This window comes from Heloderma suspectum, chromosome 1 (assembly GCF_057233095.1).
Source record: "Heloderma suspectum isolate Gila_16-S chromosome 1, 16-S_ref, whole genome shotgun sequence".
NCBI lineage: Eukaryota > Metazoa > Chordata > Lepidosauria > Squamata > Helodermatidae > Heloderma > Heloderma suspectum.
Window position 1 is genome coordinate 104,014,096 of NC_139458.1, and position 21,223 is coordinate 104,035,318.

At 40.5% G+C, this 21,223-nt stretch overlaps 1 protein-coding gene across 4 annotated transcripts in view; it reads right to left on the reverse strand.

Annotated features, from left to right (window-relative positions):
* The window catches only part of LGR4 (leucine rich repeat containing G protein-coupled receptor 4), a 145,824-nt gene that overhangs the window by 63,137 nt on the left and 61,464 nt on the right, over nt 1–21,223 (reverse strand). For all 4 annotated transcript variants that reach the window (XM_084852719.1, XM_084852690.1, XM_084852699.1 and 1 more), the window contains exon 2: nt 7,607–7,678. In XM_084852719.1, coding sequence (XP_084708845.1) covers nt 7,607–7,668 — 62 coding nt within the window. In that variant the 5' untranslated portion in view covers nt 7,669–7,678. The remainder of the gene's footprint in view (nt 1–7,606; nt 7,679–21,223) is intronic.

Genomic DNA, 21,223 nt, shown 5'->3' on the forward strand with positions numbered 1-21,223 from the left:
TACTGATAAATTATACAAGCTTTCAGGTTACACAGAACTCAAAGCCTTGGCAGCTTAAACCCTTTTATACCCACAAACATGGGCTAATGCCAGCAATAACTACAACTACTTTGTATTTCTTAATCTCTGGAACAAATACAACAGTCTATACAGAATTATAAATATTTTGTAAGGGAGGTTAGGAAATTGCAGCCAAATGCTTCCAGGATTTCTAGTTGCCATATCACATTCAGGTCTGTTGCGTATCCATGTTAACATTCTGTAGAGAACACACCTCATTAAATGCTATGGCAAAGTCTTTGGTGGTCTGCCATTCCTTATAGACTTTGACCAATGCCATTTGAGTCACTTGTAAATTACTTCCAGATGAGTATCTGTTACAGAGAATGAGAGAGAACTCCCACTATATTCATAAATACTGCAAGATTCCCAAGGGCAAGTAATAGAAAGCTTGACCTTACTAAGAGCAAAGCAGAGGTGTGAATAATATACACACCTACAATGATTTTCATCTGTGCGTAAACTGGGACTCTCCTTTTTATGATTGCCCTTGCGATAATTAGCAGTCACCATCAAGTAAACAACAACCTTTCCAAAAGGCCATGGGGTGGGGTGGGGGAACAAGTTAATTTTAACAAATGTAGCATGGGGAAGTTTAGATTAACCATTAGACTACTTAAATATCTGGCCCCCAGATAATAGACACTTCTAAACATGAACAACCTGCCCGGTCACTGAGGTCATCAGACGGCATGTTCCTGGAGGTTCCACATGGACCCATAGCCCAGTTGGAGTCCACCAGGAAAAGAGCCTTCAGTGTGGTGGCCCCCTTCCTGTGGAATTCCCGGCCTTTAGAGGTCAGGCAGGCACCAACATTATGTTCCTTCCGGCGCCTCCTGAAGACGTTGTCATTTCAAGAGGCCTTCTTCGCATGACCAGCCATGGTTTGTTAAATTCCACTTTATTAGGGATTGTCTTTTTAAAAAATGTTTTAACTCTTTTAACCTGATGTTTTATTCTTTTACTGTGTTGTTCACCGCTCTGAAATCTGATGTGGAGTGGTATATAAATATTGTAAATAAATAAACAAACAAACAAAGAAGTAGAATGTGAACCATGCCTGTTATAATATGTGGGATTCAACAGGTCTCAGTGTGACTCAGCAGAAGAAAAAGGATGCCACACAAGTCCTCGTAGCATTAGACACCTGAACCCAGTCCAGCATACAGCCCCTCTCCCCATTCCCCCATCTCTCTTTTAGTCTCGGGTACCAATTTTATTTTTAATAATTGGGGGCCTTACTTCATGAATGTGTATGTTTGGAAACGTAAACTCAAATAATTTCCAAAACTGCACCCACTTTGCTAACAAGCTAGGACTTAGACTACAGTAAAAATTTAGCAAAGCCTAGTTTTTATTTTATTTTTACAATAGTCTTCACTGCAAAAGATGTTGGAGATGAATTTTTAGAGCACAAACATACACAAAAAGCAACACTTAACAGTGAAGTGTCATTTACCTGAGCGTTTTTGAGTTAAAATGTGAAATCTTCTATTTTAATGCATAACTTTTCTCTTAATCACTAGATCCAGCTCTATTATCAGAGGGATGGAAAATAGCCAAAATAACCTTAACACCAACTTAAAAAAAAGAAAGAAGAATTGGTAGGGAACAGAAAATTACAGACCTCTCATAGCCAAGCTACTGTCTGCAAGCATTTAAGGTTAGCATTTTTATCAGGATTGAAAACAAGTGCTATCATTCCATTTTACAAATCTGTGCTGCAGCCATACTTAGAGTGCCGTGTACAGTTCTCATCACTGCCATTCCCAAGAGGGTGTCGTATATCTGGAGAAGGTGCAGACAGAATACTTAAATATTTCTAAAATATTTCTTAAAAGATGGCGTATGGGAGAGCAGCAGACAAAACTGCAAGGTGAGAGAAAGAAGCAGGAAATCATACTGATAATTATTGTCCCCAGTCAGCAGCCCCCTTCCCCCTTTTGCCATGGGTTGGTCAACTGGTATATGAATACAGGTTTGCTTCCACTTTTGCAGCAGGTACAGGGGACTGTCGGATGCAAACATCGTGCAACGATAATAGGAACAAAAATGTTCCTTGAGTAGATTCGTGGAAGGAATCAGCTGTGAGGAACACCAGCAGAGAATTAAAACCTAGGGCCTTGTGAATTAGTTGTAGTACCATTTGCAGCGTTCAGTAACTTTACTTTACAGTTCAATCTCCTGCGGCATCATTTTTATGAAGTTTGCAGCAGCAAATATTACAGATGATGCAGACAAATATTACAGATAATGCAAGCATTGTAAATTATACCTGAGTAAAAGTCTGCCTTGTAGTGTACACAGACACCCCCAAACAACCATGTAACTTTCATTGATGGGCTGCTCCAGTTCTGAAGTATCCTACAAAGGCTAGATGTGAATGGTGTGACTTACACACCACAACTCTTACTCGCAGCAAACACAACCTATTTTCATTACAAGTAGTAGAGCATGTTTCAGGTTTGTCAGCTAATTAAGTTCCGTAAACTACAATGTTACATCAAAGGTCAGCAAAACATTTAACAGAAATATGATAACTATTTGTGTTGATTTCCTTGAGGCTCTTGTCCTTGGGTGGAGCCTTTTCTGTATAAGAGGCAGTCTGGACTGAGTAGGCTGGTGAGTTTTTTTAGTTTCTGTGCTTCTGGGGATTTCAGATTCTTCCCTCCCTATTCCCACGCTGGAAAAACACTGCTCACTAGGAAGAAAACAGTTGTTGTCACAGAAGGCTTAGAGGCTACGCCACTCAGAAGATAGACAAGAACTCTATTGGCCCAGTTCGCACATAACAGCTACCCATGGGTTGTTTAAACCATGGATTGTTGGGCCACATGGAAGTCAGTGAGTATGCTGCCTCCTGTGTGCTCATAGCTTCCACTTTGCATCCTGTTTCTTAAACAACCCAACATCAAACCATGGGCTACTTGTTGCTCAAAAACCCAGAGTTCTGGGTTTGGACAATGCATCAAATAATGCCCGTTCATGGGTTGTTTTGAGAAAATGGATGCAAAGCAGAAGCAGCAAGCGGGCAGAGGCAGCTTGCTCACTTATGTGTGGCCCCAACAATTCATGGGTTAAGCAACTCATGAACTGTTGTTACGTCCCAACCAGATCTATTGTCTCTTTCCAATAAGAACAGAACAGGAGCAGAAAACTCCTGACTCCACCCAGATACAACTGAGTCCAGTGCCACCTAACTACTAAACTATATAATTACAGTATACAGCTACTAAACTATATAAAAACAGTATACAACTATACAACTATCCAGTTGTATACTTGGTAGGCTTTTTGATTTGGTTAGTACAGGAAAAGGTATGGGTTGCATCCAGTGGTGTTATTCCACTTGTGGAATTTCCCCTTCCCCCCAGCAAAATCTACTATGTAGCGTTGGGGGACCCTTCAGAGCAGATTTGGGGTGCATGGGACACAGAAGGTGGTGAGGAGAAAATGGGGAAGTCCCGTTGCACAAGCAGACTTCCACTCATGTGAGACTTGGATCTAGCCTAGAGATGTGAAGACCCAGAAAAAAACCAGAAAATTAAGGAAAAAATCACACATGCCCCAGACCGTTTTTGTTTCCTCCCCCCAAAATTGGAAAAATTGAACAGCTTTAGATTATGACATGTTTTCTTTTAGAACTTAAGACAAAGTATTTATATACTGTTATCTAGCCTTTACTCCTCGCAAAATGATTTCTAAAACTATGTAATAAGAACACTTTTATAGAAAGATGTAAAAAGTCTGGAAATAATGAAGCCATGGGGGAAAATATTTTTTACATCTCTCTGTAAGATTCCCAGGATAGTTCTTTCATTTCTGATTACTGATTACTGATTTAAACTATATTCTACTGACAGACATTTATGCTCAGTTTCCCAGTATGTGAGTAAAGTCACCATTGTGCATTTTTGACAGTAAATGTGCATTCTTGACAGCTTGGGTTTTGTTCTATAGAGTCCTTTGTTTCTGATGCTGTAGCAGTCATTTAATGCAATTCTAATCCATTCAGACAATAATTACTAAAATACTGAGTTTACTTTTAAAAGTTTTAAAATATAATGATAATTTTATGAGCAAACTAAGTCATACATAAAATAACTTTAGGAACAGAAAGGCTGCTTTATGTTCCTAAAATGGCGCTCCCCAACCCGGTGCCCTCTGGATGTTTTGGACTACAGTGCCCAGCATTCCTGACCACTGGCCATGCTGCCTGAGGCTGATGGGAGTGGAAGTCCAAAATATCTAGAGAGCACCAAGTTGGGGAAGGCTGTCTTAAAGCAACAAAGTAACTTTGGATCTATAAAGAGTGCTGAAAAAAAAAGTATTGCTTATTTGTCAATTTTTCCAAAATTTCCAATTTTTCCAAAAAAAACCCAAAACCCAGAAAAAAAACATTTTTTTTCCATGGCCTCAAAATTTCCAGAAATTTTACATCTCTAATCTAGCTCAATGTTCTTTTTCTCCACAACTTTTTGAGCAGGGCAATATGCATACTGAAAGAGACACGCCTTAAATTCTTCTCTCTCTTTTTGGCGCAAAGGAGCAGAAACATGTTAGAAAGTTGCATGAAAAATGCAAGCAATAAATTAAATCAGGATTCCTCAGGCCCATAGGCAAATTAAAAACTTCTCTATATTTTTACTTCCTAAGTACTGTCATTACAGTTTGCAATGTGATACTTTGGGTACTGTGCAATAAAATTCTAGTATAGTAGCTAAAGGTTTTGTCTTTCATCTCCACACCTCATGACATATCCCAGGTTTATAGATGTTACACAAAGACTAACACTCACCTACTTTGGTTTTATTGCTTCATTACTTATGAAAGAGTGGGAAGAAGAGTTGCATGGCATTTGAAGAGTTATTTATTTTAAGCATATAAAATGAGAGGAAACAGGTGTGCTAAGCAACATTTATATAAAATAATTTGTGCATATATGTGCAAACACACTTTCTAATCTATTATAAAGCAGTGAGAATGTCTTACTGACTTGCTTCTACTGTTGCTGTTAGCAATTTTAGAATGTTCAAAGCATTTCACATATATTTTTCAGTATGTTACAACAATACTATAAGACAACTTAGTATTATTATCTCCTCTGCATTTCAGGGACAGAGACTAATGCTGAATACAATAGTTTGCCTATTACCTAGTGAAGTCACAGTCACGGCAACATTTGCACTGGGGATCTCACAGCTCAGTTTTTGTTTGTGGAGGATACCTAATTCAGTCCCTTGTGGGATTTTTTTGAGACCTCTGACAATCAATCCAGATTTATATTTGCATTAAAATACTATACTACAATGTCTTTTCCATTATTCTGATCCACCATATAGTACTATTTACAACAGTCTTCTACAAACTGGCACATACCTGTCCTATTGGAATGTATTTCTAAGCAATCATTTTAAAAGGACCTGGGCCACTGCCCTTTATGTTCAACTTAAATGTTGCCTTTTGGGGGCAGGAGAATAAGTGGATCAGTACTAACTTGACACTGTAAATAAGAATTTGCAGAGTCATATACAGTGAATAAGAATCATTTCTGGGCAATCAGGATGAGAAAGTTTTCTAAAGCAGGGGAGAGCTGGTACTTCCCCTGCCCCCCCTTTTCAGGCCTAAATGCCACAAAATGATTGAACCGGGTATGAGAGAGGAGGTGGGCTAGTAAACATTTTGATGGTCTCACTCCATCCGTCGACTACTTTGCATGGCTGCCAGAGCCCCCTCAAGTGTTCTGAGCATGCCACACCACTGTTTGGGAATTACAGTTTAGCTACTTCCATGAACTCTGAAGTAAGCCTGAACCCTGAAGTGGGAGGTTGAGAGAGAAGAGCGCAACAACAGAGTAGTATCCAGTCGAATCTAGTCCTAGTCCTAACGATGTTGCACTAGTATAATGCAATGTCATTAGCGCCTCCTAGTGCAAGGAGGAAATGCAGCAACTTCCCTTTGAGTGTTAAATGACGTTGCACTAGCACTGACTTACGCCAGCACAACATAATTAGCGCTAGTGTTTTGCCATCACTGGATACTACCCAAAGTTGCCAGCCAACCAGAAGCCCCCACCCCCAGCCTTTTTTTTTTTTTTTTGCTTTTCAAACATTTTCCAGGAAAAACAGAGGCAATGCCTTCCCTGTCCTTTTTGTTTTCCCTTTTGTTTTCCTTGTGTGTGTGACTGCTGTGTCCTTGGTTCTGCACCATGACATATTCCAAACTGGCCTCCACTTCCTAGCTGTACCGCTGAGATAAGGTTTCCACCCCAGGTCATATCCAGGTACCAATATTTTTGTTTCAAAGGTTGGCTACCCTAATAACTATTAACATATTTAAAGGAACACATATATTTATTAGTCAACTAGACTGGCACATAAGAAAGCAAGAATATGTAGGAATGGGCTAACATGTAATGTTTAAGCTCATTGTGGTTCTCTGAATTCCTCCTCAAAATTCGGTTTGACTTGTTTGCATTATGGAACGCAAGCAACTTTTTTTCTGATTGGGAAAATGTGCATGTGCGAGCATGAAAATGTGGATTTGGGGGGGGGATGCGCATTTTCAGAAATGTGCACTTGCACGCTTGCAGACTTACAAATACAAATTCAAGAAGTTGCTAAAATTTCCCGAGAATTGTGTTCCTGCTTGCATTCGGGGTTGTGAACGGGACATGTTCGCATGATTTGCAAACAGGAACTAAATTCTCATTCATCTCTAAGAATAAGTAGTATTTAGATGAAAACTGAATTTTAAAAAATGTGGGACTGGTTTAAGGAAAATAAAAATGTGAGACACACAGAGAGACGATGTGCATGTGCATCTGTCCTGATTCAATGCCTCATTCCCTACATTAAAGACATACAGGAAGCTGCATCTCATGGAGTGGTATACAGAATGGCACAGGGTTTTCCACTGTTCCTGAATGACCTATTCTACCCACGTTTAACCCATAATTCTCAACCCCCTTTCCAGCTGAGTTTGCTTGCAGACATGTGTGGGCACAAACTGAGGGAGGAACACCCTTCAGCATGGAACATTTAAGGAAATAGGATGCATTTAACGAGCACATCTGATCTCCAAGGAAAGCTTCACGCTGATATGTCATATGAGAGAGAGAATGCTTTTCCACAAAGCCGTACTTTCTCTCTCAACACATCCTGACCTGCCCCCTTTCTTGTATCTTCTCCAACAGGGCTGATGGGAACCACAGTAACAGTAACACGTTTTATAGAAGCTATGCAATCAGTCTAGCACAGCTCCATTTAAAACATGGTAATTGCACAGTCCCTGCGTTATCTTTGGATAACACTGTAATTAGACTATGTCATCACTGCAATCACAATTAAAATAATTACTATAAAAAAGATCCCATGTAAGTGGCAAACTGTCTTTGAAGCACATATACGTGTTTTCTTTTACCATCAAGTACAATGCCTTCTTTGTTCAGTTGATTTTCACACCACTATTTACTTTTACATGCATTTTTCAGCCAAACTCCACTCGCTCTTCATCTCACAAAAGCAGCTTAGATTTTAATACTCACAGCTCTTCAAGGTAAGGGAAATTCTTGAATGCATCCTCTGGTAACCTTGTTATATTGTTCATACTGATATCCCTAAAATGCAGAGAAGGGGGAAAAAAATAGTTGTGTGATCCGAGTGTGTTGATGAACTAAGCTTGCTATTACATCTACAATATAAGTCAAAGTTTCTGCTGTGATAATGAAAAGATTATATGGCAAAAACAATTTACAGATATAGTTGCATATATCAACACTTCAGCCTGAAAAAGAATTTCAAGAGAAGCTAGTGTATCATGCACAAGAGGAAGGGATCAGCAGGCTTGGAGAAACCCCAAGGTCTGCACAAGGACAGCAACAAAAACAAAACTTCACCAGAAAAAAAACCAACAACCCTAAAGGGAAATCCAAAAGCATCCCAATGAGGATTGAGCATACCCAATGGGCAAATATTGGGGGGGGGGATCAGGGGAGCAGGGAGAATAGAACGAAATGGATTATTCTAGAAAACAGCCTGGCTGGTTGGGACCCTGAACAGGAGCATTCCACACTGCAACATCTTGCTGCAAATACTTATTATTTCTTAGGGCACAAGTTCTTGCATTCTTAAGTTTTATTATTTCTTAAGTGCACAAGAACCTTGCCATGGTACAAGCCAAGAATAAAAAAAAAAGCTGCTTTCCCACCATTCTCTGACATGCTTTGTGTAAGACTGTTTAAAGCACGATCAAGAAACCAAATGTGGGAACTGGATGGTGCTGTAGATAGAGCTCAAATAGCCTGAGGTGACCTCCCTTATGCCTTGGGTAGCTTTGTGGTCTGTATCATCCTGCCAAGCAGTAAGGAACAGTTTACCACATATCAGGTGCAGGTGTGAAGTGAAATGTGTGGCTACATGGTTTCTTTACTTCTTAAATGTATAAGCTGACTCTCAGCCAAAGCTCCCAAAGTGCTTGTCTACATGGGCTCTCTGTACCTTCACAGAGCTACAACACCCCAGTCTTCCTTGGATAGTAAGCCATAATAAATGCACACACATGAATTCTAGACATTCTAGTAAAGCTACTCTTGTGCTACTACTAGTAGTAGGTTTTTAAAAAAAGATACGACCACCCAGCATTCAAGCAGTCATAGCATAGCCTGTTTAAAAACAAAACAAAACCCAGAAATACGAAAGTATATAAATGAATGCATTCAGACCTGATAAAATAAAACCCCTTAGGCAAGTGAGGCTTCTGGGACAGCTGACAAGAATAGCAGGAACATGCCCCAGCTCTACCACAGTCATACTTTTCTGCAAAACGTATAAAAAAAGTCCTCAAGGTAATAATTTTAAGCAGATTTCAATTTTAGTCCATGAACAAATGCAGGCAAGTGCTTACATGATAGGTATGCAGAGCAATTTGTTTGTTTCCTCTTACAGCAAGCAGAACTTTGCAGAGTACCTTATGGGGGACCATTACTTATTGATATTAAAGGTCTCTCAGTTAAGGGGAGGACAAAAGAAAGAGGCCAAAGACAAACAGCATTACAAAAATATTTACATGTGGGGATAAAGTGCTTCCTAAAACCAAATGAGAAACAGTTTGCCCAGCTTTGTTCCAATCAAAAAGAAGAACACGAGCTTGGACAGGATTAAACTCAATTTAACTCTGATGTTTATGACTGTCTACTCTCGTTATTATTATTTTCAGAGAATAATATGCCAACTGCGCAGCTGTTAATATTGCGTGATATTGCTCTTCCCCCTTCCCCATTACTATGATGAAGGCATATACAGCCATCATCAGCTTAAAGCCTTTGTTTTATGCCTTCTTTCATGCAATATGCCCAATCTTAGATTAGCAGACACATTTATGTATGGTGTTAAACACAAACATTAGCATGAGGAATGGAGTTTGTACTGGCCTTTCCAATATCATCTTGGTTACCAGAATCTGTCACTTTGGGATGACTTTGTTGTGGCAAATGGTCAACTTAAAAAATTATATAAAACTCAAAATTCCAAGAATTTCTAATTACATACAGATAACCTAATTATCTAGCGACATGGTACAAATTAACATACTGCAGTTCAGAGCCAGTAGCTTTACATTAACCCTTTCTACCATGTTGTGTCATTTTTGTAATTAAAGATAAAGGCACCGAAGCTGCATGACAGAATTTGACCTATTCTGTTTGCTGACTTTTCTCTTTCTGCCCACTGCACCAATAATTTGTTTGGCTGATTTGTGATGAACAGACATTTATTGTGGCTTCTGTAATACTAAGATTAGAAAGCACCAAGAGGTGTAATGGAGTTTGTTCAGTAAAGAACGGAAAATACTTTACCAAAGACTACAAATAACTTCTGAGCGGCAAACAATGAAACATCCAAAGGGGCAAGATTGGCACTAATTTTGACACAAGAACGAACAGCTGAAGGGTTTGGGTTTGCAAACTGTATTGCTTTGGCTAGCTTTGGCTGGGACACCAACATTCTAGCTGCAGGGTGGAGAAAAGAGAGAGAAGGGCAGGGAAAGAAGAGATGAGATACAGATTGACTCGCTCATCTCTACAACATTCAGGGATTGTTTATCAGGGCCACTCATACCTTACTTATTAGATCTGGGTACAAAAGGTATCTGTTTAAATGGTAAAATACAAGCATGGTACCATCAACTGTAAATGGTGCTAACAAGCTTTTATTGCCGGGATACCTGGCCTTACATACAGCAGTGGTCAAGTCTTCTCTGACTATGCCCCTCGCAAACATGATTTCTTCCTTTTATCTCAGGAACTGCACTCTTTTTTAACATTATATGACAAACTATTCCTTGTGTCAAAATGACCCTTCCCTAAAATCAACAATTGGTTGGGACACTCAAGCAACAAATTCCATGACTGTTTTCTATAAAAGGCTTATAGAATAGGTGACAGATCCATTGACAAGTTGTACATAATTAACAACACGTGTTTCTCTGTAAGTAAAGCTTGGATCCAGGAAATATTGTCAAGACAAGACTAACTTTGTGTAGATATAGGATAAAAGGTCAGACAGATGAAGTGTGGATTGGCAGCAACCCAAATCACAACTCAATTCCTTCCTTCACTTTCCATATTTTTCCATCTCACAATTTATTTCAACCAGGCCATACAGATTCCTCAACAAGATCACTCCATAAACCCTTGCAGTTTTCAAATAAGTATGCATTCATTAAATGAGGCGAAATACTGAGGTCCCTCATGAATTACAAAGAAATAGGTATGCATAACACTTGTACTTGATATTGTTCTGTAGGACGACTTACAAAAACATATGGTTGAAAGCACCATTTTATGAATTGAGCGGCACAAAAATGTTTTACATACAACTCAAAAGAGCGGATATAAATCCCATAGTATTTGATGTATACCTCTCACACAAGAGCCACTTCATTCATGATTGGAATGCAGCCTCTGTTTGAGTGGAACAGAAACAGCTCTTTCACAGTAACAGTACACAACTGTTTAGGAGAAGCATTGTAAAAAGGCTACCTTGTCAAGTGTACACCACAGGGCCAAGAGTCCATGAAAATTAAGTAACACATTTAGAAAGTGTTATACTCTCTTTATATCAATTTAAGTCGAATACAGATTACAGACACATAGAATGGGAAGGGGGAGCCAGCTACAAACTCTTCAAGAAAACAGGAGTCATAGCAAAACAAAAACAGAAATTATGATTACAGCACAGGTAATCTACCATATTTAGCTATACAACGGGAATATTTCAATTGGGAGAACAGAAGTGAGCTGTTTAGGTAGATGGGAAGATTTTGGAAAGAAAGCTTTGAAATGCATGGGAGAAGGCTTATATATGATGGGGAGGGGGAGAGAGAGAGAGAATTGAGATTCTGACTGATAACTGTAGTGGTGCACTCAGGCCCAGGGTGAAGTGGGCAGTAGTAATTAATCCAGAGGTAATGAACCTCTTTTGCCAAATTACCACATGGGAAAACCTTCCAGGGGTCACATGCCAGCAGTGTGGGTGTGGCCAGACTCCAAAATGGGTGTGGCCTCCCCATTCTTCCCCACACACCCCTCACACACACACACACACCATTTACTGGGTTCTCACAACATGCTAACCCACATTCAGTGGTCAAGTGTGGACCTTTGTTGAATTGTGGGTTAGTGTATTGTCTGAACCCAGGACATTTTCTGCAAGGCGGCTTGTTAATCATGCAGTGTGGCTTATTTTTCTCGAACAAGCCACCTTGAGAACCCATGATTTGTTGTTGGGTTGCTCAGGATGGTTAACAAGCTGCGCCGCAGAAAATGTCCTGTGTTCAGACAACACACTGACTCACGTTCAATAAATGACCCATGGTTCAATAAACAGCCCACATGCAACCACTGAGTGTGGGTTAGCATGTTGTCTGAACAGCCTCATTTCATTCATTCATTCATTCATTCATTCATTCAAACACACATAACCTTCCTAGCCATGCTGATTTCTCAGCCCCCCTTCTCAGCTGTTCACATCCAGCATGGGGATTAAAGTCCCTGCTCAGCACTGAAAAGCTCTTTGCCCCAATCAACTGCTAATCCTTGAGTTCCTTGCGAGAGGGAGAAAGGCGGGGTATAAATGCAATAAATAAATAAATAAATAATCAGACATAAGAGCTTTTCCCTGCTGAGTTATGAGAAAGGAGGCCTCTCTGATCACTAAGCAGTAAAAAAATCCTGCTGCACACTAAAACAAAGCTTTTGTCTCGATCAGACATTAAAGGTTTTCCCAGAGGGTCTGGGGAAGAAGCTTGCAGGCTGATGGGAAACCCTCATGGACTGTATCCAGCCTGTAGGCCAGAGGTTCCCCATGCCTGGTTTAATCAAACTGGATCATGATGGGTGAGGAGGGCAGTGGAATGACCAGCAGAGAAGAGAGAGTGCCCCAGTTTAAACCTGCGTCGAAGTTGCATCCTCCAGTTTGGAAACACTGCTTCAGTGTTGCTATGGTTGGACTGGGCTCAGCCCTGGGGCAAAATAGGGGCAAATCCGTTTTTCAAAGTCAGTAAGCAGAAGCTCAAAGCACAGTATTATCAGTCCGGCAAAAGGGCAGTCCAAAAGCATAGCCTTATCAGGAGTCCAGAAGTCAGCAGCACCGGATATCAGTCCATGGAAAAACAAGCTGGTAGAAGCCAAGATAAAGATGTTGTTCCAGCAGCTAGCCGGTCTCAACTATATGGCCAATTCTCCCAAGCTCACACCAAGGTACATCACATCAGAAACTTCTGGAAGAAGTCCTCCTCATAAGGAAGGCCCTTCTCACATTGGTTTCAAACCCTTCCTCTACAACCAGGAACTTCTCACAGAGATGGTGTGTCCCTTGAGACACCAAAGCTCTTAAGGGCTATGTGATTGCTCAGCCTCCATCTTAGATGCAGGCCTCTCCTCCTCTTGTGGGAATGGGGCCACAGACATAGAATCATAGAATGGTAGGGTTGGAAGGGGTCTATAAGACCATTGAGTCCAACCCCCTGCTCAATGCAGGAATCCAAGTCGGAGCATCCCTGACAGATGGCTGTCCAGCCTCATCTTGAATGCTTCCAGTGTGAGAGAGCCCACTACCTCCCTAGGTCATTGGTTCCATTGTCATATTGCTCTAACAGTCACAAAGTTTTTCCTGATGTTCAGCCGGAATCTGGCCTCCTGTCACTTTAGCCCATTATTCCGTGTCCTGCATTCTGGGATGATCGAGAAGAGATCCTGGCCTTCCTCTCTCTGACAACCTTTCAAGTACTTAAAGAGCACTATCATATCTCCCCTCAGTCTTCTTAAGGCTAAACATGCCCAGTTCTTTCAGTCTCTCTTCACAGGGCTTTGTTTCCAGTCCCCTGATCATCTTCGTTGCCCTCCTCTGAACCCTCTCCAGTTTGTCTGCATCCTTCTTAAAGTATGGTGCCCAGAACTGGACATAGTACTCCAGATGAGGCCTAACCAGTGCTGAGTAGAGGGGAACAAGTACTTCATGTGATTTGGAAGCTATACTTCTAATAATGCAGCCCCAAATAGCATTTGCCTTTTTTGCAGCCACATCACATTGTTGGCTCATATCCAGCTTGTAATCTACAACAGTTCCAAGATCCTTCTCGCTTGTAGTGCTGTTGAGCCAAGTATCCCCCATCTTGTAACTGTGCATTTGGTTTCTTTTTCCTAGGTGCAGAACTTGGCATTTATCCCCATTAAATGTCATTCTGTTGTTTTCTGCCCAGCGCTCCAGTCTATCAAGATCACTTGGAATTTTGTTTCTGTCTTCCAAAGTATTAGCTATCCTGCCCAATTTTGTGTCATCTGCAAATCTGATTAGCATTCTCTGCACCTCCTCATCCAAGTCATTAATAAAAATGTTGAAGAGCACTGGGCCCAGGACTGAGCCCTGTGGTACCCCACTCATTACCTCTCCCCAGTTGGAGAAGATCCCATTGATAAGCACTCTTTGAGTCCGACTCTGTAGCCAACTGTGGATCCACCGGATCGTTGTTTCATCTAGCCCACTTTGAGCTAGTCTGCTCATCATGGGGCACTTTGAAGTCGAGGTATATTATGTCTACAGCATCCCCACAGTCCACAAGGGAGGTTACTTGATCAAAAAATGCGATCAGATTCATCTGGCAGGATTTGTTCTTGACAAATCCATGTTGGCTTTGAGTAATCACTGCATTGTTTTCAAGGTGCTTACAGATGGATTGCTTTATGCTACAGAATTTTTCCCAGGGATTGATGTCAGACTGACTGGTCTATAGTTCCCAGGTTCCTCCTTTTTACCCTTTTTGAAGATAGGGACCACATTAGCCCTCCTCCAGTCATCTGGCACGTCACCCGTCCTCCATGATTTCTCAAAGATAATAGACAGTGGTTCTGAGAGTTCTTCTGCCAGTTCCTTTATTACTCTAGGGTGCAGTTCATCTGGCCCTGGAGATTTGAACTCAAAAGTAATTAGGTGTTCCTTGACCATATGCCTATAGATCTCAATCCTGCTCCTTCAGCCTGTACTTCGCCTTTGCCAGGGGGCTCATAGACCCTGTTTGGGAAGAAGACTGAGCCAAAGTAGGATTTGAGCACCTCTGCCTTTTCTTTGTCATCTGTTATCGTTTTGCCATCCTTATTTAATAGCTGAACCACCATTTATTTCCTCTGTCTTTTACTATGCACATAGCTGAAGAAAGCTTTTTTGTTGCTTTTAGCATCCCTCCTAACCTCAGCTCGTTCTCTGCTTTAGCCTTCTTTGACGCCATCCCTGCAATTCTGTACTACCTGCCTGTATTCTTCCTTTGTTGCTTGGCCTTCCTTCCACTTCCTATATGTGTACTTTTTTGTTTTCAGGTCATCTCTAAGCTTTTTGTGAAGCCACACATCTCACCCAAGGGCCCAGGCTCTCTTGGTCTGTCTTCTGGCATGGGCTGCTCATTGCTGCAATTCATTTCCAGGGGCTCTTCTTCTAAAGAAGATTCCTCCAGAAGAGGCATGACATCTAGGACTATGACAGCCTCCTAATGTCATGTCTGTGGGGGCTTGTTGAAGTTAAAGTAAATAAAATGCATGTGGAAGAACATCCAGGGGCACAATTTTTATTACTATCATACCATCCAGAGTCAAGACAGAGGATCTAAAACAGGTTATTGGGTTTCATTCTGGCTGGAATTAAGCTCTCTACCACTGGGTGAGGGGCAGGTATTTTCAGAGAAGACATGGGAATCCTTGTAGGATCTCTAATGCAGAAGCATGGGCTGTGGTTATCCAATGACAAATGCAAAGTGCTCAGGACACAGTCAGTGACAATACTCTCTGGGTTGTGTCCCATGGTGGTTTTGCACAAGTGGGAAATGCTTACACTCACACACGGTAGGGTGCATCCAGGTTTCACTGATCCTTCCTACCTATGTCTCTCTGTGCCATATTCCCAAACTGTTATGGAGGATCCTCCAACCCTGAGAAGCACGTTTTTGGAGTATGGGGACTACAGTGGGTAGTGGGTATTCAGCAAAAACTGAGTGCCCCACTTTGCGTTAGGACAAGCACTTTCCACTAGCATAAACCCACCACTGGATACAATCCATTAGCCCTATTCGGGCATTAATAAGCATAGGGCCCCAAATAAGTGTGTAGGAGCACGGGGCCCCACATTCTATGTCCCAGTGTGAACCACCCCTTCAGTTTTTGACTTCGCTTCATTGAGTGGCAAAGTCTGAAGAGGGATTCTATTCACGATAAAGCCAGTGTATGCAGCCCCATGCCCCTACTCACATGTTTGTGTACCCTGCTTAAGCTTAATGCCACTGTTTCTGCATTCTACAGTACTGAAGTTTGATTTGGAGTGTCCTTGCTCAGATCTCTATTCTGACAGACAGCTTCTTTTACAGAGATATGCTTACACCCACCTGGGGCCTCCTATTCCCTTGCACATGACACTAAATGATGTTGGCAATACCTCTTAAGAGTGTGGAATGCTGTATGAACACTCATTTCTCATGGAATAGGCTGTTATGCAAGGTTTGTTACAAAGGGGCCATGTCTGCACTTGAAAGAAACCACCTTCTGCCATTGGTGTTATATCCTAAACTTGTCTGAGACAGAGGTGCTCAGGTCTACTTATTCATGAGTTTCCTATGACACCACAGGCAAATGATGCCTTGGCACAAAGGCAGTAAATAAATAAAATGTGTGTACACACATAGTTTAGGTTTCTATACTACACTCTAAATATAAAAAAGATTGCCTGGGTAGTTTACTATAAAAATGTAAAATCATCTCAGTACCATTTAAAAGACATCACAAAACAATAATAAAACCTGCAATAAAATCAGATGCTAAAAGCCCCTGGACAGTAAAAGTTCAGGAAAATAAAAAGGCCATTGCCTGGTGCTGGAAAGACATCAATGTAGACACCAGGCAACCTCTCTGGGGAGCCACAGCAGAGAAGGTCCTCTCCCCAGCCACCACATGTTTCACCTCAATGGCAGGAGACCTTATTTTTTAAGTATTTATCCACTTAGGGAAGACATTTTTGGTTGATCATGAGCGTTTATAGGATGAATAAACCAATAACTTCTTAAAGCTACAGAAACAATTCCAAAGTTTAGTGTAATTGAGGTGAATCATTTTTCAATGAAGGTGGCCTGTTGGCAAGTGTTTGGCAGTCCAAATTCTCCATCGAGCAAGTCCTTTGACATTCTGTTTTATTGCACAGTCCCGGAGCAGCTACTTTTCAGGACAGATTTGTTCAGTTGAAGGTTCAATAGGTTAGTAAATGCTACAGTTGGCACCATGTTACATTGATTTATGGTAGCAGTTCTAGCTGGAGTACCTCACTTAGTAGATAGAAGCTAATATTTCTCATTGATCTGATCTTAGCCACCTAGTCAAAGAAACACACACACACAGAAAATCCTAACAGCTCTTTTAAACACATTTCTTTGCTGAATAAGATAGTTTAGTGGCCAAAAAAAATCATCAGAAAAGTCTTATCTTTTAAATTACTTGTTTCTTTTATTAAACCAAGAACAATTAACCATATATACATAATCAACCACCTAGAGCAAAGTGTTCAAGCACAGTCTCAACATTAATTTAAGGCTTCCTCAAGGCAACAGCAGAAAGAGAGAACAACAAGAAAAAGCAACTCTCTCAAGAAGACTTGAAAATGGCAACTTCCTTACTGTGAGAACCAACAAAAGACTGATCCATATAAAGTAAAATGTACAGAAGTTCAAGCCAACTCAAAGCATCTTCTCAGTGGGGTTTAATTATGCTTATTCAAGGTGCAGTGAAGGTACTCTCTGACCTGGTTCTCACAATCGAACAAACCAGTTAACAAACTATAGGTTGTTTGTGGGCGCATGGGAGCATGTGAACAAATGCGCTGGTTCCTGCCCGCTTCCACTTTCCAAAACAACTCAGGAATGCCCTGTTTCTGGGTTGCTGTTGTGATGTCCAAACCCAGCAACCCAAAGTTTTAACTCACTGTTTGTTTTTGAGTTTCGTTTGGCTATTACAACAACAAGCCAGGAACATGGTGTTCTTGGCTTGTTTGGGGAAGCTGAAGCAACACGCACGCAGCTACAACTATGAGTTAAACAATCCACAGTTAGCCATTATGTGCAAACAAGGTCACAGTATGACACTTCTGCAGATATGTGTTCACATAATATTCCCCCTTTACGTCCCATAATTCATCCCTGGCTCAAACCAGTTCAGAGGACTTCTAGGATGATTCTGAGGATGTCCTGCCCCTTCTTCAGCATTTCAAGATATTCAGTTGAAAAGTAAGTAAAGCCCAGTCACTGAAGGCATCAAAAGGCATGCTCCTAGTGGTTCCATATGGACCTATGGCCTGGCTGGAGTCCACCCAGAGAAGAGCCTTCAGTGTGGTAGCCCCCTTTCTATGGAACTCCCTGCCTCTGGAGTTCACTTGACTCCGATAGGTAAAACTAACTAGCTATATAGCTGATAGAGCTTAGCCTGCCTTACTGTTGCAAGTATTAACTTTTATCTTCTGGCTTATTAAAAAAAATTAGACCGAAATGCTCATCAACTATGCACAGTCCATATGCGGGTGGTGAACTTAATGGGAGTTGGCACTTTGTGGACAAGAGGTCAGAGATAGATTTGCTTTCCATATGGCCATCAAGCGCAACAACCATATTGGCAACTAGCCCATTTTAACAGTCTGGTATCAGGTATTTCTTGTTCATGCCCTTTTGAGAAGGGTCATTCCCTGCCTTCCCCACCATTGCTTTTCCAAGCTTTCTGTTCTAGATTCTCCAACTACAAAACAGAAGCTAGAGTAGGAGGGTTCATGGCTTGAATTCAAGTGGGCAAAGATCCAAGTAATTCTGGATGGTATGAGGTGCGGTAGTGTAGGTATGCCCACATTGTATGCAACCAAATTCATCCACCTTGAGAGAAATACAAAAGAACAACCACAGAAGCAGCAATCATGATCCAACAAATTAGGGATGTGCTTTGATAGACACTCCCCGAAACTAAGAAGTTTGGTAAATTATTTCTCTTGCTTCAGATTCTAGGAATGATGGAAGACTAGATTCCTTTCAACAGGAAGCACTCGGGAAATGTTCCCATCTTTCATCCTATTATTGTTGCATGGGGGGGGGGGGTTGATTTATTTTAAAATATACAAAATGGTTCACCAAAAAACACAGAATGCAAGCCAGCCCACCTCCTTAGGCAGTTATGCAGATGCCAAATGTCAAAGGGGCTTCATTTTGACTCAAATGAAAGACATATTTGAGAAAAATGAATTCCAGCGTTTAATAAGGCACTTTATGACTTTCACTGGCATCATGTCGCCAAGTTGTTTTGTCTCTAATCTCAACTTTTAAAAAATCTAAACTAAAACAAAATTCTACTGATTTTGCAAACAATTTAAAAAGCCCAAACATTTGTGAGTCTCACATCATTCTAGGATGTGAGAATCAACACACACACATTTAAAAACATTTAAAGTAGGCATCCAAAGGATACCTTAAAGGAGTTCTATGTTCTCAAATCTTGCAAATGGAAGCTTAAGTCTGCAATCTTACGCACACCTTCCCAAGAATAAGCTCTGATGAACACAGTGAGACTTCATCCGCTTAGACAATGTATACAATTGCCATGTAAGTTTCATACTGATCCCCCCTCCCCCCGAAATACAAAAAAAGAACATACAAGACATAACCAGCTCACTCGTGTGCTCCATGAAGTTTAGTATTTCATAAAGAAGTGCAAATTATTACAACTTTTACAAAGAAATCAACACGGCACCCGAAATAGAATCCATACACATACTGCAAAGCTTGCTCTCTGTCCAGATTAATGTTACTTTCAAACCATCAAATATTTCTGAATATCTATGCAGTATCTACACTAGCAGAATACTAGCAGGAACACCCCACCCTTTTCACTTATTTATTCATGTATCAATGTGTCACTTTCCTAAACTATTCAAAGCTATTCAATGTCCAGCACAGACATATATACAATACAGGAGCAATACATTACTATATAGTAACACAGAAGATCATCAGAACACACAAGATCAGCAGTAAAACTGGCATTTAAAAAAAAATCAGTCCAAGAGAATATCTTACCATAATTTTAAAAACTATATAATCTTTAAAAAAAACATTAAAAAGTTCAAAAGTAAATTAAACATACCTTAAACAAGTACATTGAAAAAAAATTAAAACTGTAACCTATATGTAAAGTAAGTAGGAAACAATTTAAAATATGGACTACAAAATCATTGTCATTATAAATTCAGCCAATTATGGATAAAGAAGGCATAGCACAGCATAGTCAGCACTTCATTTTCACTGTCTAAAACCACAGTACTGATTGTGGGCAGATAATCACAAGGCTTTAATTTCTGTATTAGCATCTTCTATTTTCTGGCTGTGATGCTAAGCTATCAAGGTCTCTGGCAAATTCAGTGAATACACTGCAGGTAAGCTACTCTAAAAGGCAGCTAAAAATCAGCTGGCTTGATAATGAAATGGCATGAATATCAGTGCTGAGTGAACCTTTCTAGGTTTTCCACAAAGTGAATGTCACCACACACAGCGCTATATTTTAAGCTACATCTCCCAATCTTTGGCACCAGTCCTTTGCTACATTTTTTAATTCTCATCTCATGCTACATTTTTTAATTCTCATCTCATTCCATGAACTCAAAGGTGGAAGTAATGAGAAAAAAAACAGCCACCATTTCTCTAAGTGATAAATTATAATTGCGGGGCAGGATACTATCCAGATGACAGGAGGAAAACGCACCACAAGCCAATTGACTACAAGTTAAAAAAAAAAAAAGTCTCATATTCTATTTGAAAGTAGCATGGAGCGGGGGGAAGTGCTCACAAGTGAACAAATCTGGCAGTGCTGACAGTGTACTTGCATCACAGTTGCAGTTTGTAATTTTAAAAATTCAGATATGGTTAAACATGTTCACTTACTGCTGTTATTGCTGTTAATTACATAGAGCCAGTGTACAACACATGAGGCCATGCATGAACACCTGCAGGCTTTTATTCTTTCCTAAGAATCAGCTTACATGTACAAATATTTAAAAGTGTTTTATAGCACATTATTTCTTGAGCAAGCTAGCACTAATAATCACCTACAGTACGGATCAGCAACTGGCTGGCCACAGAAGGCCACTAGCTGTCCCTCAGGGTGATTTTGAGGGTGGAAGAGTTAATGTAGGTTGTGGGGGTGGAATAATAGCCTCTTTCTCCTATCTCCCACTTTAAATCTCACCAGCAGCTGCATCACTTGCCAGACACATGCATGTTCTCTGAAGATAGCAATAGTAAAGCTGGAAAGGGCGGGGGGAAAGAAATGTGTGTAGTGGAGAAGCAATTGTGCAAGAATCCTCAATTGTTTTATTTATTTATTTGCAATATTTATATACCATTCCACATCAAAAGATTTTGGAGTGGTGAACAAAGATAAAAGAAAAAAGCACTGTATTAAAACAACAAAAACATTTGAAAAGAAACAAATTGTGAATTTAATAAACCAACTGATCACTCAAGGAAAGCCTCTCGAAATAATGATGTCTTCAGGAGGCTCCGAAAGCAACAAAACGTTGGCACCTGCCTGACCTCCAAAGGTAGGGAG